Source organism: Puntigrus tetrazona, chromosome 23, assembly GCF_018831695.1.
Source record: "Puntigrus tetrazona isolate hp1 chromosome 23, ASM1883169v1, whole genome shotgun sequence".
In the NCBI taxonomy this organism is placed as follows: Eukaryota; Metazoa; Chordata; class Actinopteri; order Cypriniformes; family Cyprinidae; genus Puntigrus; species Puntigrus tetrazona.
Genome location: NC_056721.1, coordinates 16,063,309 through 16,083,216, shown reverse-complemented (window position 1 = coordinate 16,083,216; position 19,908 = coordinate 16,063,309). Strand labels below are relative to the sequence as shown.

Here is a 19,908-nt window from a genome sequence, read left to right as displayed (position 1 = left end):
GGGGCGAGAGTTACTCAGGCTAAAATCCAGTAAGCGCCCATGTTTATTAACAGACTACCCTTAAAAAGAACCAACGCTAGTTCGGAGGATGTATAAATAAAATAATGCTGAGTGCAATTCACATGTAATTAATGAAGATATTTTCGATTAATGAAGTCATACCATTTTCCGACTACGCGGCCTTTTCATAAGTCATATAAAACATTCACTTCTACAGGAAGGGGAGGGGAAGAAAACAACAGGACACGAATCAAAAACAGTATCATCTTGGGAGATTCAAGATTTTCCATTAACTGTATATGCTAATTAAACTGTCACTGATTCAAGGACAGGGTTCAGTAATTCACAAGCAGTAGCATAAATAAAAGAAATATACGTGAACAATATTACATAAATACACAAATGCTATGCACCATTTTACTGCTGTATCTCTCAAAAACAAAAGTAGTATCTATTTCCATGAAAAAAAAAAAAAAAAAAAAAAACTTTGCATGAATCCCATCTTAAATGTTTGCCATTCACCGCAACAAGTCTTCCAAAATTCATTGGTGAAGACAAGAGAAACATCACACCTTTTTTAGTTAAACTGTATATGGTCTTGTAGGAAAAACGCAGATAGAAAAAAAAAAAAAAAAAAAGTTAAATGCAAAAACACTCTTGTTCATATACATAAAGATATTACTTAGTTTGCCATTTTACATATATTTATAGATATATACACATTTAGTTTTCTGATAAAATGATATCCAGTGGTTGCTTTTTTCATGAATTTTATTTCTCTACAATTTTGAATTTGATGTAAAAGGGGCTGGATAAAGAGTTTAGACCCCTACTATGTACAGTTTATACATTTTGCATTTATTCTTAACGTGAGGTCATAAGTCAGGGGAGAAAGGAACAAAGTAGCATGGGCTATGTGGAGACTTTGTTCAACTCCCTTCTTTGAAATTCAACTGTTTTTTTGGTTTTTTGTTTTTTTTAACTGTTTTAAATTACTTTACTATAAAAGAAAATAGAAATGCCCTTTTGAAGTCTTCCTCCATCACTGCGTCAAGCCTGTAGACTGTGCTACCACTATCAAACCACGATACATAGATTAGATACAACCGGCCGTCAGCAGGCAGAGAAAGACTCACTACAGTAAGTTTACAACAGTCCACTATCACAGAAGGGAAGAGGCTTTACACCTAAGGGTCCTGGTTGGAGTGATGAGATCCGTACGGAGATCTAATGAAAGCAGGATGGAAGGATTCAAGATGGGAAAACATGTTGAATGCGGTGGCAGTCTTGCATCACTAGTTTTTGCCCTATAATCTTTCAAATTGCACCAATGTGGATCCGCACCGTGGCCCTTTCTTATAATTTGCTCCGTCGTCAAGAACGCGAGAGAATCCGGATGAGCGTTTCTACACTAAAAGCATGATCCTTATGTGTGTCGACGCAGCTACATGATATCTACAGTCGGAAAAAGGTGACCTCCGAGACACCCGTTTGAGTTTTGATTGCTCTAAGTAATGCATCGTCATATACTGTATCTCATTTGTATAATCAAATCAAAAAGAGTTGCACTGGCTCACTATTGTAATCATCAGAAAGCAAAATATAGATAGAAGCAAACCTGCTGCTTAAGTTTCCCTGCTTATCCGAGAAGGCAATTGCCATGGACACATTCCTGCCTTCCCCTTTCCACAGTAGCACTTAACAGTTTTAATACAAAGCAGTGACGTCCCACAAACTCAATGAGGTAGACTGGGTGAAATAAACCCACCTTTTAACTCAATATAATAAAACATCTGGTGCCTTTCGAGCCACAGGTCAATAGTATTTCGACGTTATATCTCATCACAGTTCTATGCAGAGCCACTCCAGGATTGTCTTGCCAATGTCCACGATCTTCATTGATGATTTGATGGGAGAGCGTTCATCTGGGGTGACGGAAAGGGTGGTAGCGGAAAGGATAGGTCCAAGCTAAAGTGTACTAGTTCATTTTTGAGTACTTTTACATGGCTTTAATCAAACATCTTCACTGAGTTCTAGTCTAAGTGTATTGATATGCTATAGCTTCGGTTATTTTGGTAGATGTCGAAAGGATCGATTGCAGCCAGAGTCAGCTTATTGTAGGAGGAAACAGTGGAGGAAGTAGAGGTGCTTTTGGCAGAGGTGTACTTTTTAAAATCAACACGAAAGATTCAAGCAGGTCCAATACCTTTGAGCTCATCTGTAAAAGGTTGTGGCATCAAAAGTTTACTCTTCAAAGCTTTGGCTCTTGTTGTGAATAACGAAGTCTTGTCTTTCGGGTGACTGAGAATGAACTTTTCTTCCTCAATTTAGAGCAGCTTATTAACTGGATAGTAAGAATATAACAGGCTTTGGCGCAGGAGTGTTCTGGCACCAGGGAGCAAAGACGGGTCGGACTCTTTCTCTGTCCCTGTTAGTTCATCCACTTTCTGCAATTCCAGGCTCCACAATGGCAGGGGATCTTGTGCTGATCGTCCTCAAAGTCAAACTGATAGTCATATGTCAGCTAAAAAAAAAAAGAGAGAGGACGATACAAAACGTCACACTGGTGAAAAGCACTGAGAACACGGAGGAAAAAAAGGGGGAAAAGATTAACTAACCTCTTCACCCTTTGGGATCCTGCGACTCGAAATGATGATGATCTTGTCCTCTTTGTCAAATGTCACTACTTCCGCGACACAGTTGGGTGCACAAGAATGATTAACGTAACTAGGGAGAGGAAGAAATCAGAAACTAAGACCCAAACAAAACAACTGGATTGCAAGAAGAGCACAGGAAGTAGCATCTTACCGGGCAGGACCGCCAGTTAAGGTGGCATCAATCACATGCTCGTTATTAATGCGGAACATGTAGATCCCACGGTTCTAATTAAAAACAAACATTGGGTTTAGAAGAAAAAGAATGGACAATTAGAGCAAATATATGTTGGAAGCTTGATATGTACAAACCTGCTCCTCGTAAATCTTCTCTCTGCGATTTGCAACCTCGTTGCGAATTATGGTGCCAATGTACTCAATGACCATGGTGTGTTTTTCAAGGTCTTTAGCAGCGTACAGACCCAGTCCTTGAATGCGAGAACGGGCCAGGTACACATTGTTCTTCCACTCCGTCTTCAACCGACGATATTGAGAAGATTTGGAATGAACAAACTGCTTGCTGTATGGGGTGTTGATCTCTCCAGTAAATGTGCTCTGATAGGCTTTGGACATACTCGTGCTGTTCAGAGTATGAGGCCTGATGAGCAGGAAAAAATTGCATTAGAACCTTACGATCTCCAAACCACACTTATCTGACACGTACGGTCTACAATTTCTTTTGTTCATTACCTTTTGCAGTGGGTGAGAATTTTGGGTTCTGATCGTGCACAGCCTGTAGGATTGATCATGAGTGGAAGCTCCATCAGAGGATGGCGGCCATATCGGAACGTATAATTCTGACAGTTTTCCACACCAGGAAGCTGTAGGACATAGGCAAGTAACAAATAAATAAGCTTGTTCATTATTATTATAAAGTCAAAATTTATGGGTGGGCGATCTGACAAAGCTCCCATTACAATAAAAGACATTTTATTTCATTATAAAACATATCATTATATGGTTATTTTTGCTTTAAATAAGGTGTTAATGGTTGAAAATTTCCAATAGCAACAGGAGTTTCATAGAAAAACAAATAAACAGGAAATGCTACATGCGTTATAATGTATAAAACACTGCAAATTCTTTGTGTAAATTAAATGTTATTCTAATTTAATTTACAAAAGTAAATTAGTGAAGAGCAGTGGGAGATGTTCTCTTTATGGTTTGATTAATATAAATTATAGCGCAGGAATATGCTGTCACTTTAAGAGCTAACTGGATCCAATATACTGTTACACGTTTTCGTTTTCAGTTGCTTGCCTTCACTTAAGACATAAATTACTGTATTTACGAGGATACAGGCAAAGACAGGTATTTTGACTCATGATACAAGTGCATATATAAACAAAAAATTTCCATAACATTTAAGGTGAAAAACTGGGAGCTGTGGTTGTCGAAATTCTATCCTAAAAAAAAACATGGTAACAATATTTTAGGTTCTACGGTATTAACTTAAATTTACAGTTAAATACCATAATTTCATTTAATTATATAATGCTAAAATACCAACCTATTCAAATACTGAAATCTTTATTGGTTATTTTGAAATACTCTGATAAACACCAAATGCAGGTGATTAAGAAAAAGTCACATGCTGAACCAAAGCCCATCACAAGCAGCTTTTATAACATATATAGAAAGTGCATTCATACAAACACTAAACACCATCATGATAAACTGAAATATGCAATAAACATTAATTTAACAACATTAGATGTAACATACAACCCTAATAAACATAACTGAAAAGAAAAACTAAGAAACAGTGATAAGAAAAAACAAATTCAAACTACATTTTACATGCAATGCAGGAAATTCTGAGAATGTGAATTTACAATTTTTCCCTGTAAATTGTACAAGAATTTATCGTTAACCGGTTTTTACTGTAGCGTTTAAAAACAGTGTTTTTTACAGTGTGTGTATTTAAAATGTTCAATGCCTTTAAACCAGTGAAAATAATTGAATTCTACTAAATAATTGTCTTCATGTGCACTTCATGATAGATTGAAAGGAGTTCCCCTTCTCTGCTGATAGCATTTCAATGGCTTGAAATCAATTGTTTTTAATAATTATTCTTTGAATGTATAATTATGCATAGCATATTATACATTTGTTTTTCATGACCACATAGCACAGCAACGTCATGTAAGCATTTATCTGTGATTGAGGCAATTGTCAAAAATCTCTACCCCACCTCATAGCAACTCTTACTTTGTTAACAGTTCTTTGTTCCCAACCATACTTATTAACTTCTCACCGATTCAGTGATTCGCATCACTGCATGGACAGTGAGCCCATACATCTCCTCTCCCTTGACATGCTCGGTGAAGAGTTTCAACATGGCTGCTTCATCACGCAGCTTGGCAACCTGCTGCACAATCTTGGACCAAATTCCTGAAGAGCAGAAGCATGACATTAGCATTACACAGCAAAATAAAACATTCCATTAGGATTATATTTACAGTCATTCCAGAATATAAACTTTTTTTCACATACCATCTGGAGTGGTGTCTCGGAAGTGCAGGTCTTCATACCCATGTTCCAGCACACGCACTTCAAACAGAGGCCTGCCATCCTGTTCACTGATGCGACAGCGGTAGCGACATCTGCGGTTTGGCACACGAGTGCTCCAATAAATGCGTGTGGCCTCATAGCCCACTGGAAAGATAGCAGTGGGTGAGTGAAACACAGTCATCTGAGAAGGCAAGAGCTGGCCCACAGCATGGAAGATGAGCCCGCCAACACGGAACATGTGAATGCGGTCGCCACGTTGTAGGATGCTTGCGATCTGCTTCACCTCATCTCGCTCAATGTAGACACGTCGAAAAACAGCAAAACTGCTAAGCTCCTCTTCACTGGGGCCTTTAAGCTTGTGCTGGGTGCAGAGCATAGTTTTGTCTTTGAAAAACATGCAGCGTGCACGGATGGCACAGGCAAAATGATAAACATTCGGGCAGCGCAGACGATTGCAGCTGTTAGTAGCACCCGTCTTCTGACAGTAGGCACAGCGGGTGCGTAGTCCACGCCGAAGGGCAACCTCCACATTAATAAGTGCTCCTCCCTGGGTCTCATACACCTCAGTGGACCATAGAGCACAGTTAAGGTGGACCCACAGATCAACATCTATGTTAAGTAAGCGTGCAGGTCCATCTGTGACACCATCTCCCTCCTCATGGCAGAAACAGCACTTGCGCTTGTCTCGGGGAAGCCTGTCTGGTTTCAGCGTAATGCGGAGACGCTCCATGAGCTCTGAAACTTCACGGCTGTTCTCTTTCTTAGAGCCTCCTTTGCGAATAGTGATGACTATCTGGAGACGCTTCCAGCGCAGACCTTTCCATTTTTTAACCTTGGGTCGTTCTTCTTCTTCATCAGAAAGAGGCCTGCTACGGTGTTTGATGGGTTTGAGGGATATCTCCAATGTGGGGGAGTCTAGAGGAGGAGAACTGGCTGGAGCAGGAGGTTGTTGTTCTTCTGATGGAGCAGCTTGGGGAAGGACCACAGGTTCCTGAGATTCAGACTCCATAGCAACAGGAGAGCTGTGAGATTCCAATTTATCTATAGATTCAGTTTTGACAGGAGCACTTGGACTTGCCGAAGGGGATGATGTAGTCTGAATTGGTGCATCTGGTTCAGGTTTGGGCTCAGGTTGAGTAATGATTTCTGGCTCAGCTGCAGTACATGATGGAGGTGGAGGTGGAGGTGGAGGAGGAGGAGGTGGCGATGGTGATGGAGGTGGAGAAACCTCAACAGGAATAACAGGCAGGTGGCGCACATCCAGATCTGAAACATTTGTCATGTAACAGTGCTGAGCAGGTCTATCTTCTTGCTCCTGGCATTCCTGCAAAAGTGTAAAAAAATGTCAGAAGAAATGTAATGTACTTCTCAAAAACAAGATGACATTCATAAAAAAAAATAATAATAAAATAAACAATTGTCAGGAATCTCACCTGTTTGATGAGAGCAAGAATATCAACTTGTTTTCTCAGGGTACACCCTGGGAGGGAAACATCAAACTGCCTAAGCCATTCTGCATCATGGCTTGCAGAAGGGTCCGCCTTCATACCTGATTAAAAAAAAAAAAACAGTATAAGAAAAAAAAAAAATACAAAGGAGGAGCTTAATATTTGGCAAACATTTTGAAAATGTTAAATGACATCTTGAGTGCATTACCTGGGTTGGAAGCGTCAGGTACTTTCCCAGGTCCAACACCTGCTCTACCAGGACTCTGGGGAAAAGCTGCCTCATAAGAACTTGGCATACGTATTTGCAGCAGTTGGGCAACAGCCAACATCACTGTGTTGAGATTCTGTTGGGAAATTAAAACAGTACTTAAATTGTCACACAAAATTATCTAAGGCTTTTATGGGGGTAAAGAAATTTAGAGTGAATCTGAATACCTTTGCTGCAGCTGATGAAAGCATAAAGGTTACAGACACTTCATTGCTTTTGGTTTTGTCCCACTGGCTGGATGAGGCAACAACTTTTCCATCCGCTGACTCAAATGGTTTTGTTTCGGAAAAACCTGTGCATGGGTTAGATCAACAAGTCAGTTGATCGAGTCTTTAAAGATTCAAGCAAACAAATCATTTCCAAATGATACTACATACTTGGGATGGCAGAAGGAGGAATAATGGGTATAACAGGAGAGATGGCCCTCTCATCTTCCTCCTCTTTAGGATCCAATAGATGGGGGAAGCGTGTTGTCTCTTCACCTAGTTGGCTTTCAGGTGAGGATGCAGGCACAATGCTGTCTGGAGCGTCACTGTCTTCATCGCTCTCCATCCTGATTTGACAAAATCCATAAGCGCACTGATATACACACACACACACACACACACACGTTTAATATAGTTGTTCTGTGGAACATATTGTAGTTGGTAATTTACCGTATATCTTCATTTTGGTTGTGAGGTGGAGTGGGGAGAGCTGCTAGTATGTCTACACTTTTAACTTCATCTGGAACAGAACCTTCAAGTACAAAGAAAAAATTCTGTGCAAAAACGGCCAATCCATCAAATAGTCCCACTAATGAATTAGTATTAATACTTTGTCTTACCCATGGTATCCTCTGATGTCTCTGTCTCTTTCTGACCTTCTGCTAGTTCTTCTACAGGTGTTACTCCATTTAGAAGCTTATGTTGCACAGAAGGTGGTGGAGTTGGAGGAAGTGATGATGGTGGTGTTGGAGGATTGCTGAGGTTGTTCTAATACGAAAAAAAGAACATCTCAAAAAAAAATGTATATTACATTTTGAAAAAGTGTTGCAGTTAACAAACTTTGGTCTCTTTGAAATTGACAGAACAAGGAACATGTCTTCCATTGTGTACTGAAAGGTATACAAAATGCCAAACTATACCATACCTTTGTAAGAAGTTGGGAATAGTAGTCTGGAATGTTGTCCAGCATAGCATTTCCAAATGAGCCTTTTAACTGGGCCTTAGCATTGGCTGGACTGCTGCCAAAAGGAGCAAACAAATCCAGACTAGCAGTAATGGAGGGTTCCATCAAAGGAAGAAGAGAAAGTCCCTGTGGGTTAACCGTAAGAGAGCAATTGTTTATTATAATATAGCATCACTTTTAAAACTGGAAGAAAATATTCATTAAGCCAATGCCACATACTTGTTTCAGCTGCTTCATTATTGCCTCAGTTTTTCCAACCTCTTCTTTCTTGGTTTTCTTTCTAGAGTTTGGTCCACGCTCTCCAGTTTTTGTGGTACGTTTTGCCTTTACTATCGGAGTTCTCTTTGTGAGGGACTGCAGATCCTAAAAACCACAACGGACAAAAATTAGAAGCTTTAAAAAAAAAAAAAAAATTAAATCAAGAGGCTTTTTGGTCATACCTCCATGTTGCGTGGAGTTCCTTGAAGCTTTTGCTCTAGCATTGCGAGCTTGCTATTGATGTGCCCATTTATCTCATTATGAATGCCATCTGAGGGCCTCTGAGAAGCCATTTGTAAGTTCTTGGTTCTAAGAAGTTTCTGTAGGAGCTGTTGGCCAGTCTCTGTCCTTTGAATTTGGGATCCAAGATCTCCTGCTTGACATCTAGAGCCTGGAACAGAGTTTGCAATGGCAGTGACTGCCTCTCCAGAAATTTCTCTCTTTATGCCTTCAGAATGGGCCTCTACACTACCTCCAGTGTCACACTGGACTTCACGTGGTTCTTGTTTGATGTTTTGCAGTGTTATTTCACTGGGCAGCTGAGCTGGTTGAGACAAATGACTATCAGATACTTGGGCAGCAGTTGTTGCTTGGTGTGGGTTCTGTGCTGACTGAGGAGATGGACCATTAAGTGGAAAAGGAGATGACAGAGTTTCAGTATTGGGGCTCTGAGTCTTGGCAATTGGAGATCGCAAAGGTGAAGCTATTGATCCCCCTGTCTGGCTAAAGGGACTACTCTTTCCTACAACATTTTCTGGCCTAGAAGGGGATGACAAGTGGCTAGAGAGGGACAAGGTGCCTGGCTCAGATTTATGTACAGATGCTGGGCTTGAACCAGGTTCTGGAACAGAAGACCCTGCAGGAGAACCCACATGAGAGGGAGAGGCTTGAAAGGGGCTCAGTGCTGTTGCCACATGGGCCTGCTGTTGCTGAAGGTGCTGGGGGCCTGGTGGAGTCTGAGAAATTCTCATGAGCCTTTGATTAGAAAGTGGGCTTCCAGGAGAACCCTGACCCACTAACTGACGGGGAGACATCGGCCTAGCCATATGTCCTGGTGCTGTGGCACGAACTTGACCCATTACTGGTCTGGGCACTTGACTCCTCATCATCTGATGCTGATGTACTTGTTGCTGTTGTAACATCTGCTGCTGCTGGGCACTATTGATGTACTGAGGCAAAGGTCCTTGAGAAGGTTGCTGCATAGCCCCCGAAACACCTTGATGAAACTGTGGAGCCATACCAGATGATTGTCCCATTGCTCCCGATTGCTGTTGAGGGCCGGCTGGACCATGTTTGCCTGCTAATCCAAAGCGGTGCTGCTGTTGTTGGGCTTCAAGACCTGGCATCCGTGGACCAACTGGTGGCCCCTGTGGGACCTGGGGACGCATTTGTCCCTGAGCCTGACCTTGCATTCTTAGCATCTGGCCTTGCTGTAGCTGTCGCTGAGCAATCATTACCTGAATTTGCTGCAACTGTTGGCTGGGAGTCAGGTGACGGAGTTGTGGGTTCTGTGCAATGAAGGCCTGAATGTTGAAAGGGGCACGTATTTGCCCTGTTGGAGCACCAGGCCTTGGAGTCATCACCATCTGCTGGCCTCTAGGCATGCCTATCTGTTGAGTCAAGAGAGCTTGCTGCTGTTGATTTGTAATGCCAGTCATTGTAGTTTGAGTCTGACCACTATTTTGGCCAAGCATATCCTGTGGTTGTTGTGCAGCAATCTGACAAGCTTGCTGTTGTGCCATAAAGCACATTTGCTGATCTTCCTGTTTTATTTGTATGGTGTTCTGCGTCTGAAGACCAAGTTGCATCTGTTGCTGCTGCGGTTGTACTTTAAGATGTGGACCAGCCTGTTGGTTGCCCACGAAACCATGTTGTTCTGGTACTCCAATATTCTGGTTTGACTGAGGCTGTGCTGTCTGTTGCTGACCCAGAAAAGCATGTGTTTGCTGTGGCTGTCCAACACCACATTGTTGGTCTCCATTAGATCCCGTCTGTTGCATCTGAAGTGGTGTAGGAGGTCCACCCTGCTGGGGCGGTGTTTTTGGGCTAAGCAGTCCCCCATCTTTATGATCAGGATTTTGAAGGTCTTGGACACCTTGCTGCAAGTTCTCAGTAGCTCCTTGGGGATTAGCCGATTGTGGAGTTTCTAAAGCTCTTTGTGGCTCAGAGGGACCAACCTGTGGAGGTTGTTTCAGTTGTGAAATTTGTTGCTGCTGAAGTTGAGCAAGGTTTTTTGCAGCATTCTGTTGCTGTTGTGTCATGAGCATGCGCTGAGCCATTACACTCTGCTGTTGAGGCGTGAGTTGTGTTGGTGGCCCCCTAATAACATGTTGTCCACCTGGCCCATGCTGATCCATCAAACCCTGTGGTCTCTGAAGCTGCTGAACAATTTGTTGATTACCAACCATACCCTGTGGCTGGCCTGCAATCATATTTACAGTTTGAGTCATAGGTTGGCCCATGACATTATGTTGTGTCTGCCCAATAGCCTGGTTTCCCATCATACCTGGAGTTGTTTGCATTAACCCCTGCTGATTTTGCTGGCTATTCATTAATCCTTGTTGTAAGCTTGGTTGCTGCTGCCCCATATTGCCCATTAAAACTTGGGTTGGCTGGTTGCCCATGGCTCCAGGTTGCTGATTCATTATACCAGGCTGCTGAGGTTGATGTGGCATAGACTGCTGCCCCATCATTAGCTGCTGCTGTTGTTGTTGCTGCATTTTTTGAACCATTTGCATTCTATGCTGTAACTGTCGCTCCTGTATAACTCTTGGATCTGGTCCTTGTGCTCCAGGGGGTTGTTGGAAAAAACCAGGAGGTGGCACTGGTTGCACAGTGCCAGGTCCAAGTGGGAGAGAAGGCTGGGCTCCACCAAAAGGTTGCATTTGAGGCATCCTAACTGGCATGCCTCCCTGAGGCATCCCTACTTGAGGCATTCCTCCAGGTTGTTGACCAATAATTGGTGCTCCTTGTTGGCCCATCATCATTTGTCCAGGCATTTTGGAAAGCATGTGGGGTGCTTGTGTAGAGGGCCCTGGAGCAAGTATAGAAGACCCTTGCTGATGTTGTTGTTGCTTGCTTCGGTACTCTGCAATAAGATTGGTGTGCTCCTTTTGCTGTTTACGCACCTAGAAAAGCAAATTTATTTGTTCTTAGCTAAATAACTTTCAAGATAATAAAATCTCTCACCAAAACTAGTATAAAAACATTTTGCATACCTGGTCCAGCTGTTTCTGGATCTTACTTTGTTCCTCAGTGACCAGTTTGAGCTTTTCAGCATCTGCCTCTGCAAATTCACGCCCAGCTTTCTTTGCAGTGCGCTGCTTGGCACATAGAGCTTTACGGGATTTACGATGTGCTCCAATTTGCTCTTCTAAGAACTTCAACTGCATTTGCAGCAACTGCTGGGTGTGCACAAGCCATTCTTCATATTGGTGTTGCTCAGCATCATCTGTTAAAAGTGTAATGCCCCAAGAACATTAATATTGTGTAAAAATAAACTGAACCGTCTGTGTGTGTGTGTGTGTGTGTGTGTGTATGTATGTATATATATATATATATATATATATATATATATATATATATATATATATATATATATATATATATATGCATATGTGTGCAATAACTGAATTATTATAAGAAAAATTACATAGAGTATATTATAATATTGCATTATATTAATGCATGAAGACAAAATAAATTGTGCGCTTTTAAAACTGCACAATTCTGAACAGCCTCTTTTTTTCTTCAATATGCAACACAGTGTCATGTTATAATCTGCATTCTGAAATTGTCAAATTTCTGAAACCAGAAATCAGAATTACATTTTGTTTTCTGGATTATTTTCTATAGTGACAAAAATCATAAGACTGCATTTCTACATAGAGAATGTAATGTATTATTAAGGGAAAGAGTAATAACAGCATTAAAGGAGTGGTTTACTAAAAAAACAAAAAACATACTGATGATGCCAAACTGTGGAGGATTTGGTCTTGTTTGAACCTGGTTGCTGCCTTCACCCTCCTGAAATAGAAGGATTAAGTTTCAAATGAATTAAAATATTCTGTATTAAATTCAAATGAAATGTGAGCTAAAGAAGAATAAAAAAACCTACCTTAGAAGACCCAGGAGCAAGCTGAGCCTGAGAATCATCATTTCCAGGGGCAGAGGTCAACCTCTGAGCTAATAGAGACACTTGTTGCCTAAAGTTAAATCAAATTTAAAACAGAAACTAAGTGGGCAATTTTATGGAAATGTCAACCAGAAAATTTTGCCTAGGAACAAAACCACTTCTAAATGTAAATACAATTTCTACATAAAGGCAACTGTATCTAGGGCAATTGCATAACGCATCTGCCACAAGTGTGCACCAAATTGTTATTTAATTTTAAAAATGCATGAAACTGTTACCTAGCAGCTGACCAGTAAATCTTTTAGTGAAGATTGTGAACTAACCCTTTAAACAGTAAACACTTGCCTAGACCATTGTTTTTCGTAAGTCTGAACTCTATGTATAGGTTTATTAATAAATAAAAATAATAAGAGTCAAAAACAGTACCTATTCATTCCTGGTGGTACACCCATAGGATCTTGAGCCAACACCCTTTTAATGCCTTTCAGTGCAACCATTTTAGCCTTTGCAATGGGATCCATTATATCATCTGTCATGAATTTATCCAGGTCTGAGAAAAAAGATTTTTTATATTAACAAGAACATTAATTTTTGGCATAACAAAAACTTGATAACACAAGTTGATAAAACTCAGCACACCTTTATCTGGGAAAAAGTTGCTGGCCAAGTTCTGCGGTTTAACAACATGCGGAGGTGGAGCTGTCTGCTGCTGAGGAGTAAGACCTGGATGAATTCTACCAGGCTGTACACCGCGTAAAATGCCTTGCTGCTGTCCCATTGCTGCATGGGGAGGTGAAGGCACTGCAGCACCAATTAACCTCTGCTGCTGTTGTGGTAACATGTGAGGAGGCCTGGGCACCATACCAGCTTGAGGCACTATGCCTTGGGGTGGATGGTGATGCTGTGGCATCATAATTTGATTTGGCCCTTGTGGAGGCTGTTGCTGATTCTGAATGCCGTGGAGTTGACTACCAATTCCTCCTTGTAGAGCACTTAACTGCTGCTGCTGTTGTTGCTTCTGAAGCTCCTTCTTTTCATGTTCCAAAAGATCTTGTATTAACAAAGGTAATTCACTCGCTTCCAGTGAGCTTTCTACTTTGTCAAGATCGTCTGCTGTAGAATGGTGGCCAGCATCTGGTAATCCAAGGGGATCATTACCCAGGTCCGGATGTGGTGCAGTTGGTGGAAAAGACAGTGCTTCTGCTTGGCTGGGAAGAGGAAAAGGTATGCCACCTAGACGGACTGTGTTCAATGAAGCAGTTGCAGTCTCTGGTTGATTAGAGGCTTTTGTTCCACTAAGCAAAACAGACACGGTTTCACTAATGTCATCTTTAACAGGAGCTTGTGCTGACTGTGGTTGTTCAATCAATCCCTTGTCTTCAAGTTTTACAGAGGATAGCCTAATGACATCAGAAGACTCTACCTTCTGAGTTTTGGTAGATGAAGTCTCAGTCTTTAAAGGCGGTTGAGTGGCAGTTGTGTGCATGTCCTGGGAAACTATATCCACTTTTGGTTTCTCTTCGACCTTGATTTCTACTTTAGTAGAAGAACCTGGTCCTTCCCCCTCTGCTTCTACAAGTCGTAACTGGTCAGAGAAGACATCTTTGGGATCACCCTGATCAAGTTCAGGGTCAGTGTAAGCCAGCAAATCAAATTCATCACTGTTTAGCAGATCATCCAAATGAGGATCGTTGGTCTCAAGATTGTCAAGGTTTCCCAAATCATCATCACCTTTATCAGGATCCAAGTCAAGAGTAGCAAGATCATCGTCCTCGACTCCGGTTTCTGCCACTGTATCACCAAGACCAAGGTCAGACTCTGGTAGGTCAACTGGATTTACAACAGTCTGCTGACCACCTATTGTACTTGTTTGAGAAAGCTGCTGAGTAGTAGTGTGAGAAATGGGAGTTTTGGGTGTAGTAGTTGGCACCTGCTGCGACTGTAGTTGAGACTGAGAAGGGGGAACATTGCTTTGTTGTTGCATCAGTAGGTCCATGCCACCCTGCTGTAACCCAATTCTAGGATCACGCATTCCCTCCGCTGAAGCTTCGAGAGAAGGGGGTAAATTCTGCTGAACAAAAGCAGCATTCATTTCCTGCTGTGGAAGAAACATGCGTGGTCTGGGTATAGGCGCCCTTTGCATAAACTGAGGACCCAGTGGCATTCTCTGGGAATTATGCCTCAGCTCTATAAACTGAGGTGGAGCTCCCGACACATGGCTTTGTACAGCCTCTGTGCCAGTGCCTGGAGCCCCTGTCAATGGATTGGGCATATTCTGCATGGACTGCATGTTAAGAGGATTGTTGATGGGAGTATTAAGGTGCTGTCTGGGAACGGCTTCCATCATAGATGGCTGTGGGAACCTCCGTGGAACACCTTGGTTTTGCCACTGTGCAGGAAATGGTGGACGAGAATACATCCCCTGAGAAATATTGGGCCCAGCTTGCCTATAAGAAAAATGTTGATTATGAATTGCTCACTAGTGAAGTAACATGTACAAGGACTGTTAAAAATACAATGTACTCAAAATCAGTAGCATTCAATTAGTTCAGTCTACCTTAAAGCACTGGGGTCCATAGTTGCTGGTGTCCCAGGAGGAGGTGGGCGGCAGAGCTTTTCATCCATTGCTCCCACTGGCGGAGGCATCCTGGTGGCAAGTGCTGCCTGAGCAACCACAGCTCTGTCCTGATGGTCAAAAGATGATGTTAAGCTAACTAACAAAACACTTTTGGCTGTTTACTCAAACTGCTGCACAATCAACAGAAACAAAGCCAAAAATCATAATATGGCTTAATGTGATCATATATCACACACACACAAGTTAGTAAAATACATTTCTAATAATAATAAGTTTCTCATTTCTGAACTCATCTCTGCATGTGCTCTGAGTTTGGGTTGTATTTGAGAGTGCAATGTGTGTCAACCATTTTCCCAAACTTATGAGAAACATTAATAAAAGGAAGATCGATTAAGATTTGACAACTAATAATGATTGTAATAAATATTAGTGTTGAAAAAAATTGACAGTTGTGTAGTAACAATTCTTTTTCATATTTTGCTTAATATTCTTAAGTTAATGAGAAATACGAAAATTGACAAAATATTGTGCACCCCTATAAGAGCACAGCATCAAATCTTTTTTTCCCAAATTAAATCACGCAGCCCAGATTCCGTACATCCCAGTCAATATTAATTCCATATCAATACCTGAGGGTAAGGAGGTGGTGCTCGCTGGCTTTTGTCTTGCTGAAAGGGTGGCATATCCCCACCTGGCCAATTCTGAGCAGGATTACCCACCACAGGTGTTTCCTTTTCTTGGCGAAGTGAGTTTCTCTGCATTTTTTGTCTTATCAAAAATTCTCGTGATCGTTGCCTCTGTAGTAACAGATGTGTGATAAGTGAAAATTAAAACCAACCTCATTCTACCCAAAACTCTTATTAAACTTACACAACTACTGAATGTCTACTTTACCTGTCTGTGCTTTTCTAACTCGGATGGACTAAGGCTCATGAGAGCTGGATCCTGTCCAGCTGACAGCTCTGACATATCCTGCACCCCTGGCAAGTTGGGTAAATGTGGACCATCTGTTGCCCGCACACTTGCTTCTTGGTTTCCAGGTGGGAGTGCTATTCTTGAGTTAAATTCAGCACCCACTGGTTGTGTTTGGGACTGTGGCTGCTGGAGGTGGACCTGAGCTTGCTGAGGAGTCATCTGCTGCTGGCCAATTACTTGTTGCTGGCCCATTTGAAGCCCTACACCAGGACTGCAGCTGAAAGCAGGGGGTTTTCCAGAGAGCGGATCTGCTACTGAGGGTGAGCAGGGCGGTTGTTGGCTATGATGAGGCGAGCCTCTAAAAGGAGAGTTACCTTCTGGTGCTACAGAAGATGGGCGGGGGGGTTTATGCAATGAGGCAAATGAATCCCTGGACTGAGGTCGTGAAGGTGGGCGGGAGTAGGGGTCAGGTGACTGGAAGCGTGGAGTGACTGGTGACTGCACAGAAAGCACATCATTGGAAATGGCTCCTGGTGTGAGAGGCGACTGAGAACTGCCTTGTGACTGAGGGCTGGAAGGCAATCTTGAGTACGTTTCTTGCTGAGGAAGCCTCTGGGGTAGAGGGGACGAGCCGTCACCCGATTGAGGTCGCGGTGTGAGAGGAGGCTGGGCGTAAGGGTCAGAGAACGTAGAGGGAGATTGGCGGTAGCTCTCAGGAGGATGATTTGGAGAGGCACCTGGAGGGTGTGAAACAGATAATCCGCCTGCATCCCCCTGATGCATACGAGGTGTCATGGGAGCTTTAAATAGCCCATCTCCACAGTCCAAACTAGCAGGAGAACCAGAGCTTAGGTCTTGTCTGCCAAATGAAGAACGTGGAGATGGGGCATTAATTTCTGCCCTATTTTGACCCACTGCAGCAGGTGAAGAAGCTATCGCAGAAGGTGATGGAGATGAAGCATGATCTTGCCGGCTAGCTCCATGCTGCCCACGGTAAGGGTCTCCACAAAGGGCTGTATGAGGCGGTGAGAACATCTGTGAGTCTCCAGGCCCACCAGGCCTAGATCTAGGACTCTCAGGTGGACCTAAGGCCTCCTGAGAGAGCTGCTGCGGTTTGGGGATTTGCTGTTGTGATTTAAAAAATGGGTCAACCTGTTGGGCCCTGCGAGGAGTCCCTGGTTGCATGTCAAGGGAGCCAAAGTTGGCTGGCCGTCCCTGAGTAGCACCCTGTGGGCCAGGCATAGGATATCCTGAGGAAGAGGCCTGCAAGGGGCTGGAAGAAGGCTGTGAGTATGGTGTGGATGGCTGAGACTGAAGGTGCGGAGACTGAGAGGGAAGTTTAGAAAATGGGTCTGTCTGAACATCAGCTGAGCAAGGGGTCTTGAGGGGTCCATCAGGAAAAAAGGCTGAAGATGCAGAGTCAGGGGCAAGGGGGTAGGGACTCTCTGCAGAGCTCGGCTGGGAGGGTGTGGATACGGAGCCTGAGGGTGGGGGAATTTGGAGGTGCAGATTAGGGCGCTCTCCTTTAATACGGCCAGGCTCAGTTTTAATAGGCCGACATACTTGACTCTCTGCCTGCTGTTGATTAGAATAAAGAAAAATGTGTAAAATTACAATGCAAACAAATCAAACTAATATACAGTGCATTTGAATAGAATGGCTACTTACCTTCTGTGCCTTATTTATTCTCTGAGCAGCCCTATTATCTTTGGCCTTTTGCTGAATAGATAATGGAAAAGTAGTAAAGAAAAGAACAAAATTAGAAAACAAAGTACTATAAAGTTCAGTTACACTATAGATTTAAACTTGCACTTACCAGATAAGGAACCTTGTCTGCTGCTGATACCTTCCTCCAAATCTTCATTATTTGTTTGCATCGACTGGCCCAGTCTATGAATAAAAAGGAAATAATGAAGCAGACCTAACAAATCTTTACTGCTCAAAATATAGAGAGCTTACACAGTTAAAGTAAATAACTGTCGAATACACACACTACAACACTTCTAAAAGTCAAATTAATACTAACCAGGGTAGTCTTGTTTGAGACTAGGGAAGTTCATGTTAGCATATAGTACAGGAGAGATGGTAGATAGATTTCCCAATTCCTCATCCTTCTCCCAACGCTGCAGACTGCGCTGGTTGTAGGAGAGGCCATCACCTTCCGGTTCAGTAGGAGTTGGAGGAGTTGAAGGGGTGGCTGGAGCAGATGGTGTTGCCCATGGGCTTTCCTCATCCTGGTCTGGACTGAAAAGACCACCTCGATCCCTGAAGATTACACAAATAAACAAAAATATATATTAAATTAAAGAATATATAATTGAATTAAAGAAATTAAGGGACAAAACAGAAAAGCAAATCTATGGCTTACCGAATGTCAAAAAAAGGGGACTGGGAGAGACCTGAAAAAGATTCCATCATACTAGTTGTGGGGAGTGCGCCAGATAAGGATGCACCTGTAGTTAAATGATAGTATTTCTTCAGTATTTATAAGTGTAGATATGTATAAATAAAAAAAAAAAAGTAGTAATATGAAATTCTGCCTATACCTAGAAGGCTTCTTTGAGGGCAACTACTTTGATTTGAATCACCCTCTCGAACAGGCTTAATGCTAGGCTGCAGAGGCCCACTTGTGGCGTTTCCCTCTGTGGGTCCTAGTACCTTGCGAAAAAACTGCTGAGAGTCCTGGCCTTCTAGTCCCTGAGGGAGATCTGGTGGGTGAAAAGGTGATATTTTGAGTAACGCTGTTCTTGACAGCTACCTCACTTATTTTGTTTAAAGAAATTACCTTCTTTCTTCTGTACATCAGACCCTTGTGTATCTCCTGAGCTCTGATTTTTGTTAGAAAGTTGCCCACTTGCTCCTTGCCCTTCTAAACATTCAATATTAAAATAAATATTATGTTCTGCTAACATTCATTGTCAAAATATCAAAGTACTTCAATCTCAAAAATCTCACCTGCTCGATCTCCTGGAGGCTTGGATCCCTCGCCTTCTTGCTTTAGTTCCATGGGCAGCCCAGTTGGCCTGACTGCAGCCTCAACTGTAAGAACAAAAATTTTTTTAAATCTTCACTTAAATCAAACAATTATTATCGAAAACAAACATTACTGTAGTGTGTTACCTGGTTCAGAGGCTGCATTTCTGGCCCCCTGCCCAGGAAGTGGAGGTCTCAAAACGCCCTGCGTATGTCTTTGGGTTGGAGGAGCAAGAAAAGCTCTCTTACTCTGGTCGAGTAATGTTTTGCCAAAGAAAGCCTCCTGCAGGTATGCAGGAAACATATCCTCCAACTTGCTCTTCTTTCTGCCCCTGCGCTTCTTGGCTTGCTCACCCTCTCCTTCTGCAGTTTTTGTCTCTGGGACATCAAGAGGTATGTCAGGGTGAGGTCCTAAATGAAATAAAATTGACCATGAAAACGACAGACATAAGCTTAGATTGAGACTAACATGTTAAATCACACTGCTAAGAAAAATCTCTAGAGGATGCTGGGCGAACATTGATGGGAAAAAAAGCTAAATATTTGCTTCACAAATACAAGTATATTTGCAGATGCAGTTCACATTTCCTTACTTTTCTGATGCAATATGAATTATTTCATAAAAAAAGTAAAAGGCATTTTTCCAGTCAATCAAGACAAACATTTATGCAGTTCGTAAGGGCATTATTATTTCATGTCAGATTGCATAGCTTGTTGGAAAAATATACCAAACTCAAAACATTCCAAAACTCAAAGGCATATTCAGGTTGTGCTATTAACATGCTTACACAATAAAATCTAACAAGCACTGGTTGCTGGTGTTTGCTGGGAGAGAGTAACTAATTTGGCCACACTTGCCTTCCTCAAGTTTCATTTCAGCTGATTGACCTTCAGGAACACCATCACCAGAAGCAGACAGACTTCTCCTCATTCGTGTGTGACACTTTCTTTGCCGGACCATGAACCCTCCAATTCCTACAAAAATCACTTTATTA

The 19,908-nt window shown here is 42.3% G+C and overlaps 1 protein-coding gene across 5 annotated transcripts in view; it reads right to left on the bottom strand.

Moving 5' to 3' along the window:
- Positions 1-214: 214 nt before the first annotated feature.
- The window catches only part of kmt2d (lysine (K)-specific methyltransferase 2D), a 32,438-nt gene continuing 12,744 nt past the window's right edge, over positions 215-19,908 (bottom strand). For 3 of the 5 annotated variants that reach the window (XM_043225244.1, XM_043225247.1, XM_043225245.1), the window contains exons 22-54: positions 19,772-19,888; positions 19,061-19,324; positions 18,896-18,979; positions 18,726-18,809; positions 18,487-18,648; positions 18,309-18,393; positions 17,967-18,205; positions 17,757-17,830; positions 17,609-17,659; positions 15,920-17,518; positions 15,655-15,822; positions 15,005-15,132; positions 13,087-14,894; positions 12,874-12,997; positions 12,430-12,517; positions 12,278-12,338; positions 11,531-11,763; positions 8,495-11,440; positions 8,274-8,417; positions 8,016-8,180; positions 7,711-7,858; positions 7,541-7,622; positions 7,262-7,437; positions 7,052-7,176; positions 6,825-6,960; positions 6,602-6,717; positions 5,151-6,492; positions 4,912-5,048; positions 3,345-3,475; positions 2,967-3,252; positions 2,809-2,882; positions 2,619-2,727; positions 215-2,524 (exon numbers count right to left, since the gene is read on the bottom strand). In XM_043225244.1, coding sequence (XP_043081179.1) covers positions 2,432-2,524; positions 2,619-2,727; positions 2,809-2,882; positions 2,967-3,252; positions 3,345-3,475; positions 4,912-5,048; positions 5,151-6,492; positions 6,602-6,717; positions 6,825-6,960; positions 7,052-7,176; positions 7,262-7,437; positions 7,541-7,622; positions 7,711-7,858; positions 8,016-8,180; positions 8,274-8,417; positions 8,495-11,440; positions 11,531-11,763; positions 12,278-12,338; positions 12,430-12,517; positions 12,874-12,997; positions 13,087-14,894; positions 15,005-15,132; positions 15,655-15,822; positions 15,920-17,518; positions 17,609-17,659; positions 17,757-17,830; positions 17,967-18,205; positions 18,309-18,393; positions 18,487-18,648; positions 18,726-18,809; positions 18,896-18,979; positions 19,061-19,324; positions 19,772-19,888 — 11,579 coding nt within the window. In that variant the 3' untranslated portion in view covers positions 215-2,431. The remainder of the gene's footprint in view (positions 2,525-2,618; positions 2,728-2,808; positions 2,883-2,966; positions 3,253-3,344; positions 3,476-4,911; positions 5,049-5,150; positions 6,493-6,601; positions 6,718-6,824; positions 6,961-7,051; positions 7,177-7,261; positions 7,438-7,540; positions 7,623-7,710; positions 7,859-8,015; positions 8,181-8,273; positions 8,418-8,494; positions 11,441-11,530; positions 11,764-12,277; positions 12,339-12,429; positions 12,518-12,873; positions 12,998-13,086; positions 14,895-15,004; positions 15,133-15,654; positions 15,823-15,919; positions 17,519-17,608; positions 17,660-17,756; positions 17,831-17,966; positions 18,206-18,308; positions 18,394-18,486; positions 18,649-18,725; positions 18,810-18,895; positions 18,980-19,060; positions 19,325-19,771; positions 19,889-19,908) is intronic. The other 2 variants (XM_043225248.1, XM_043225246.1) reach the window with 2 other exon arrangements.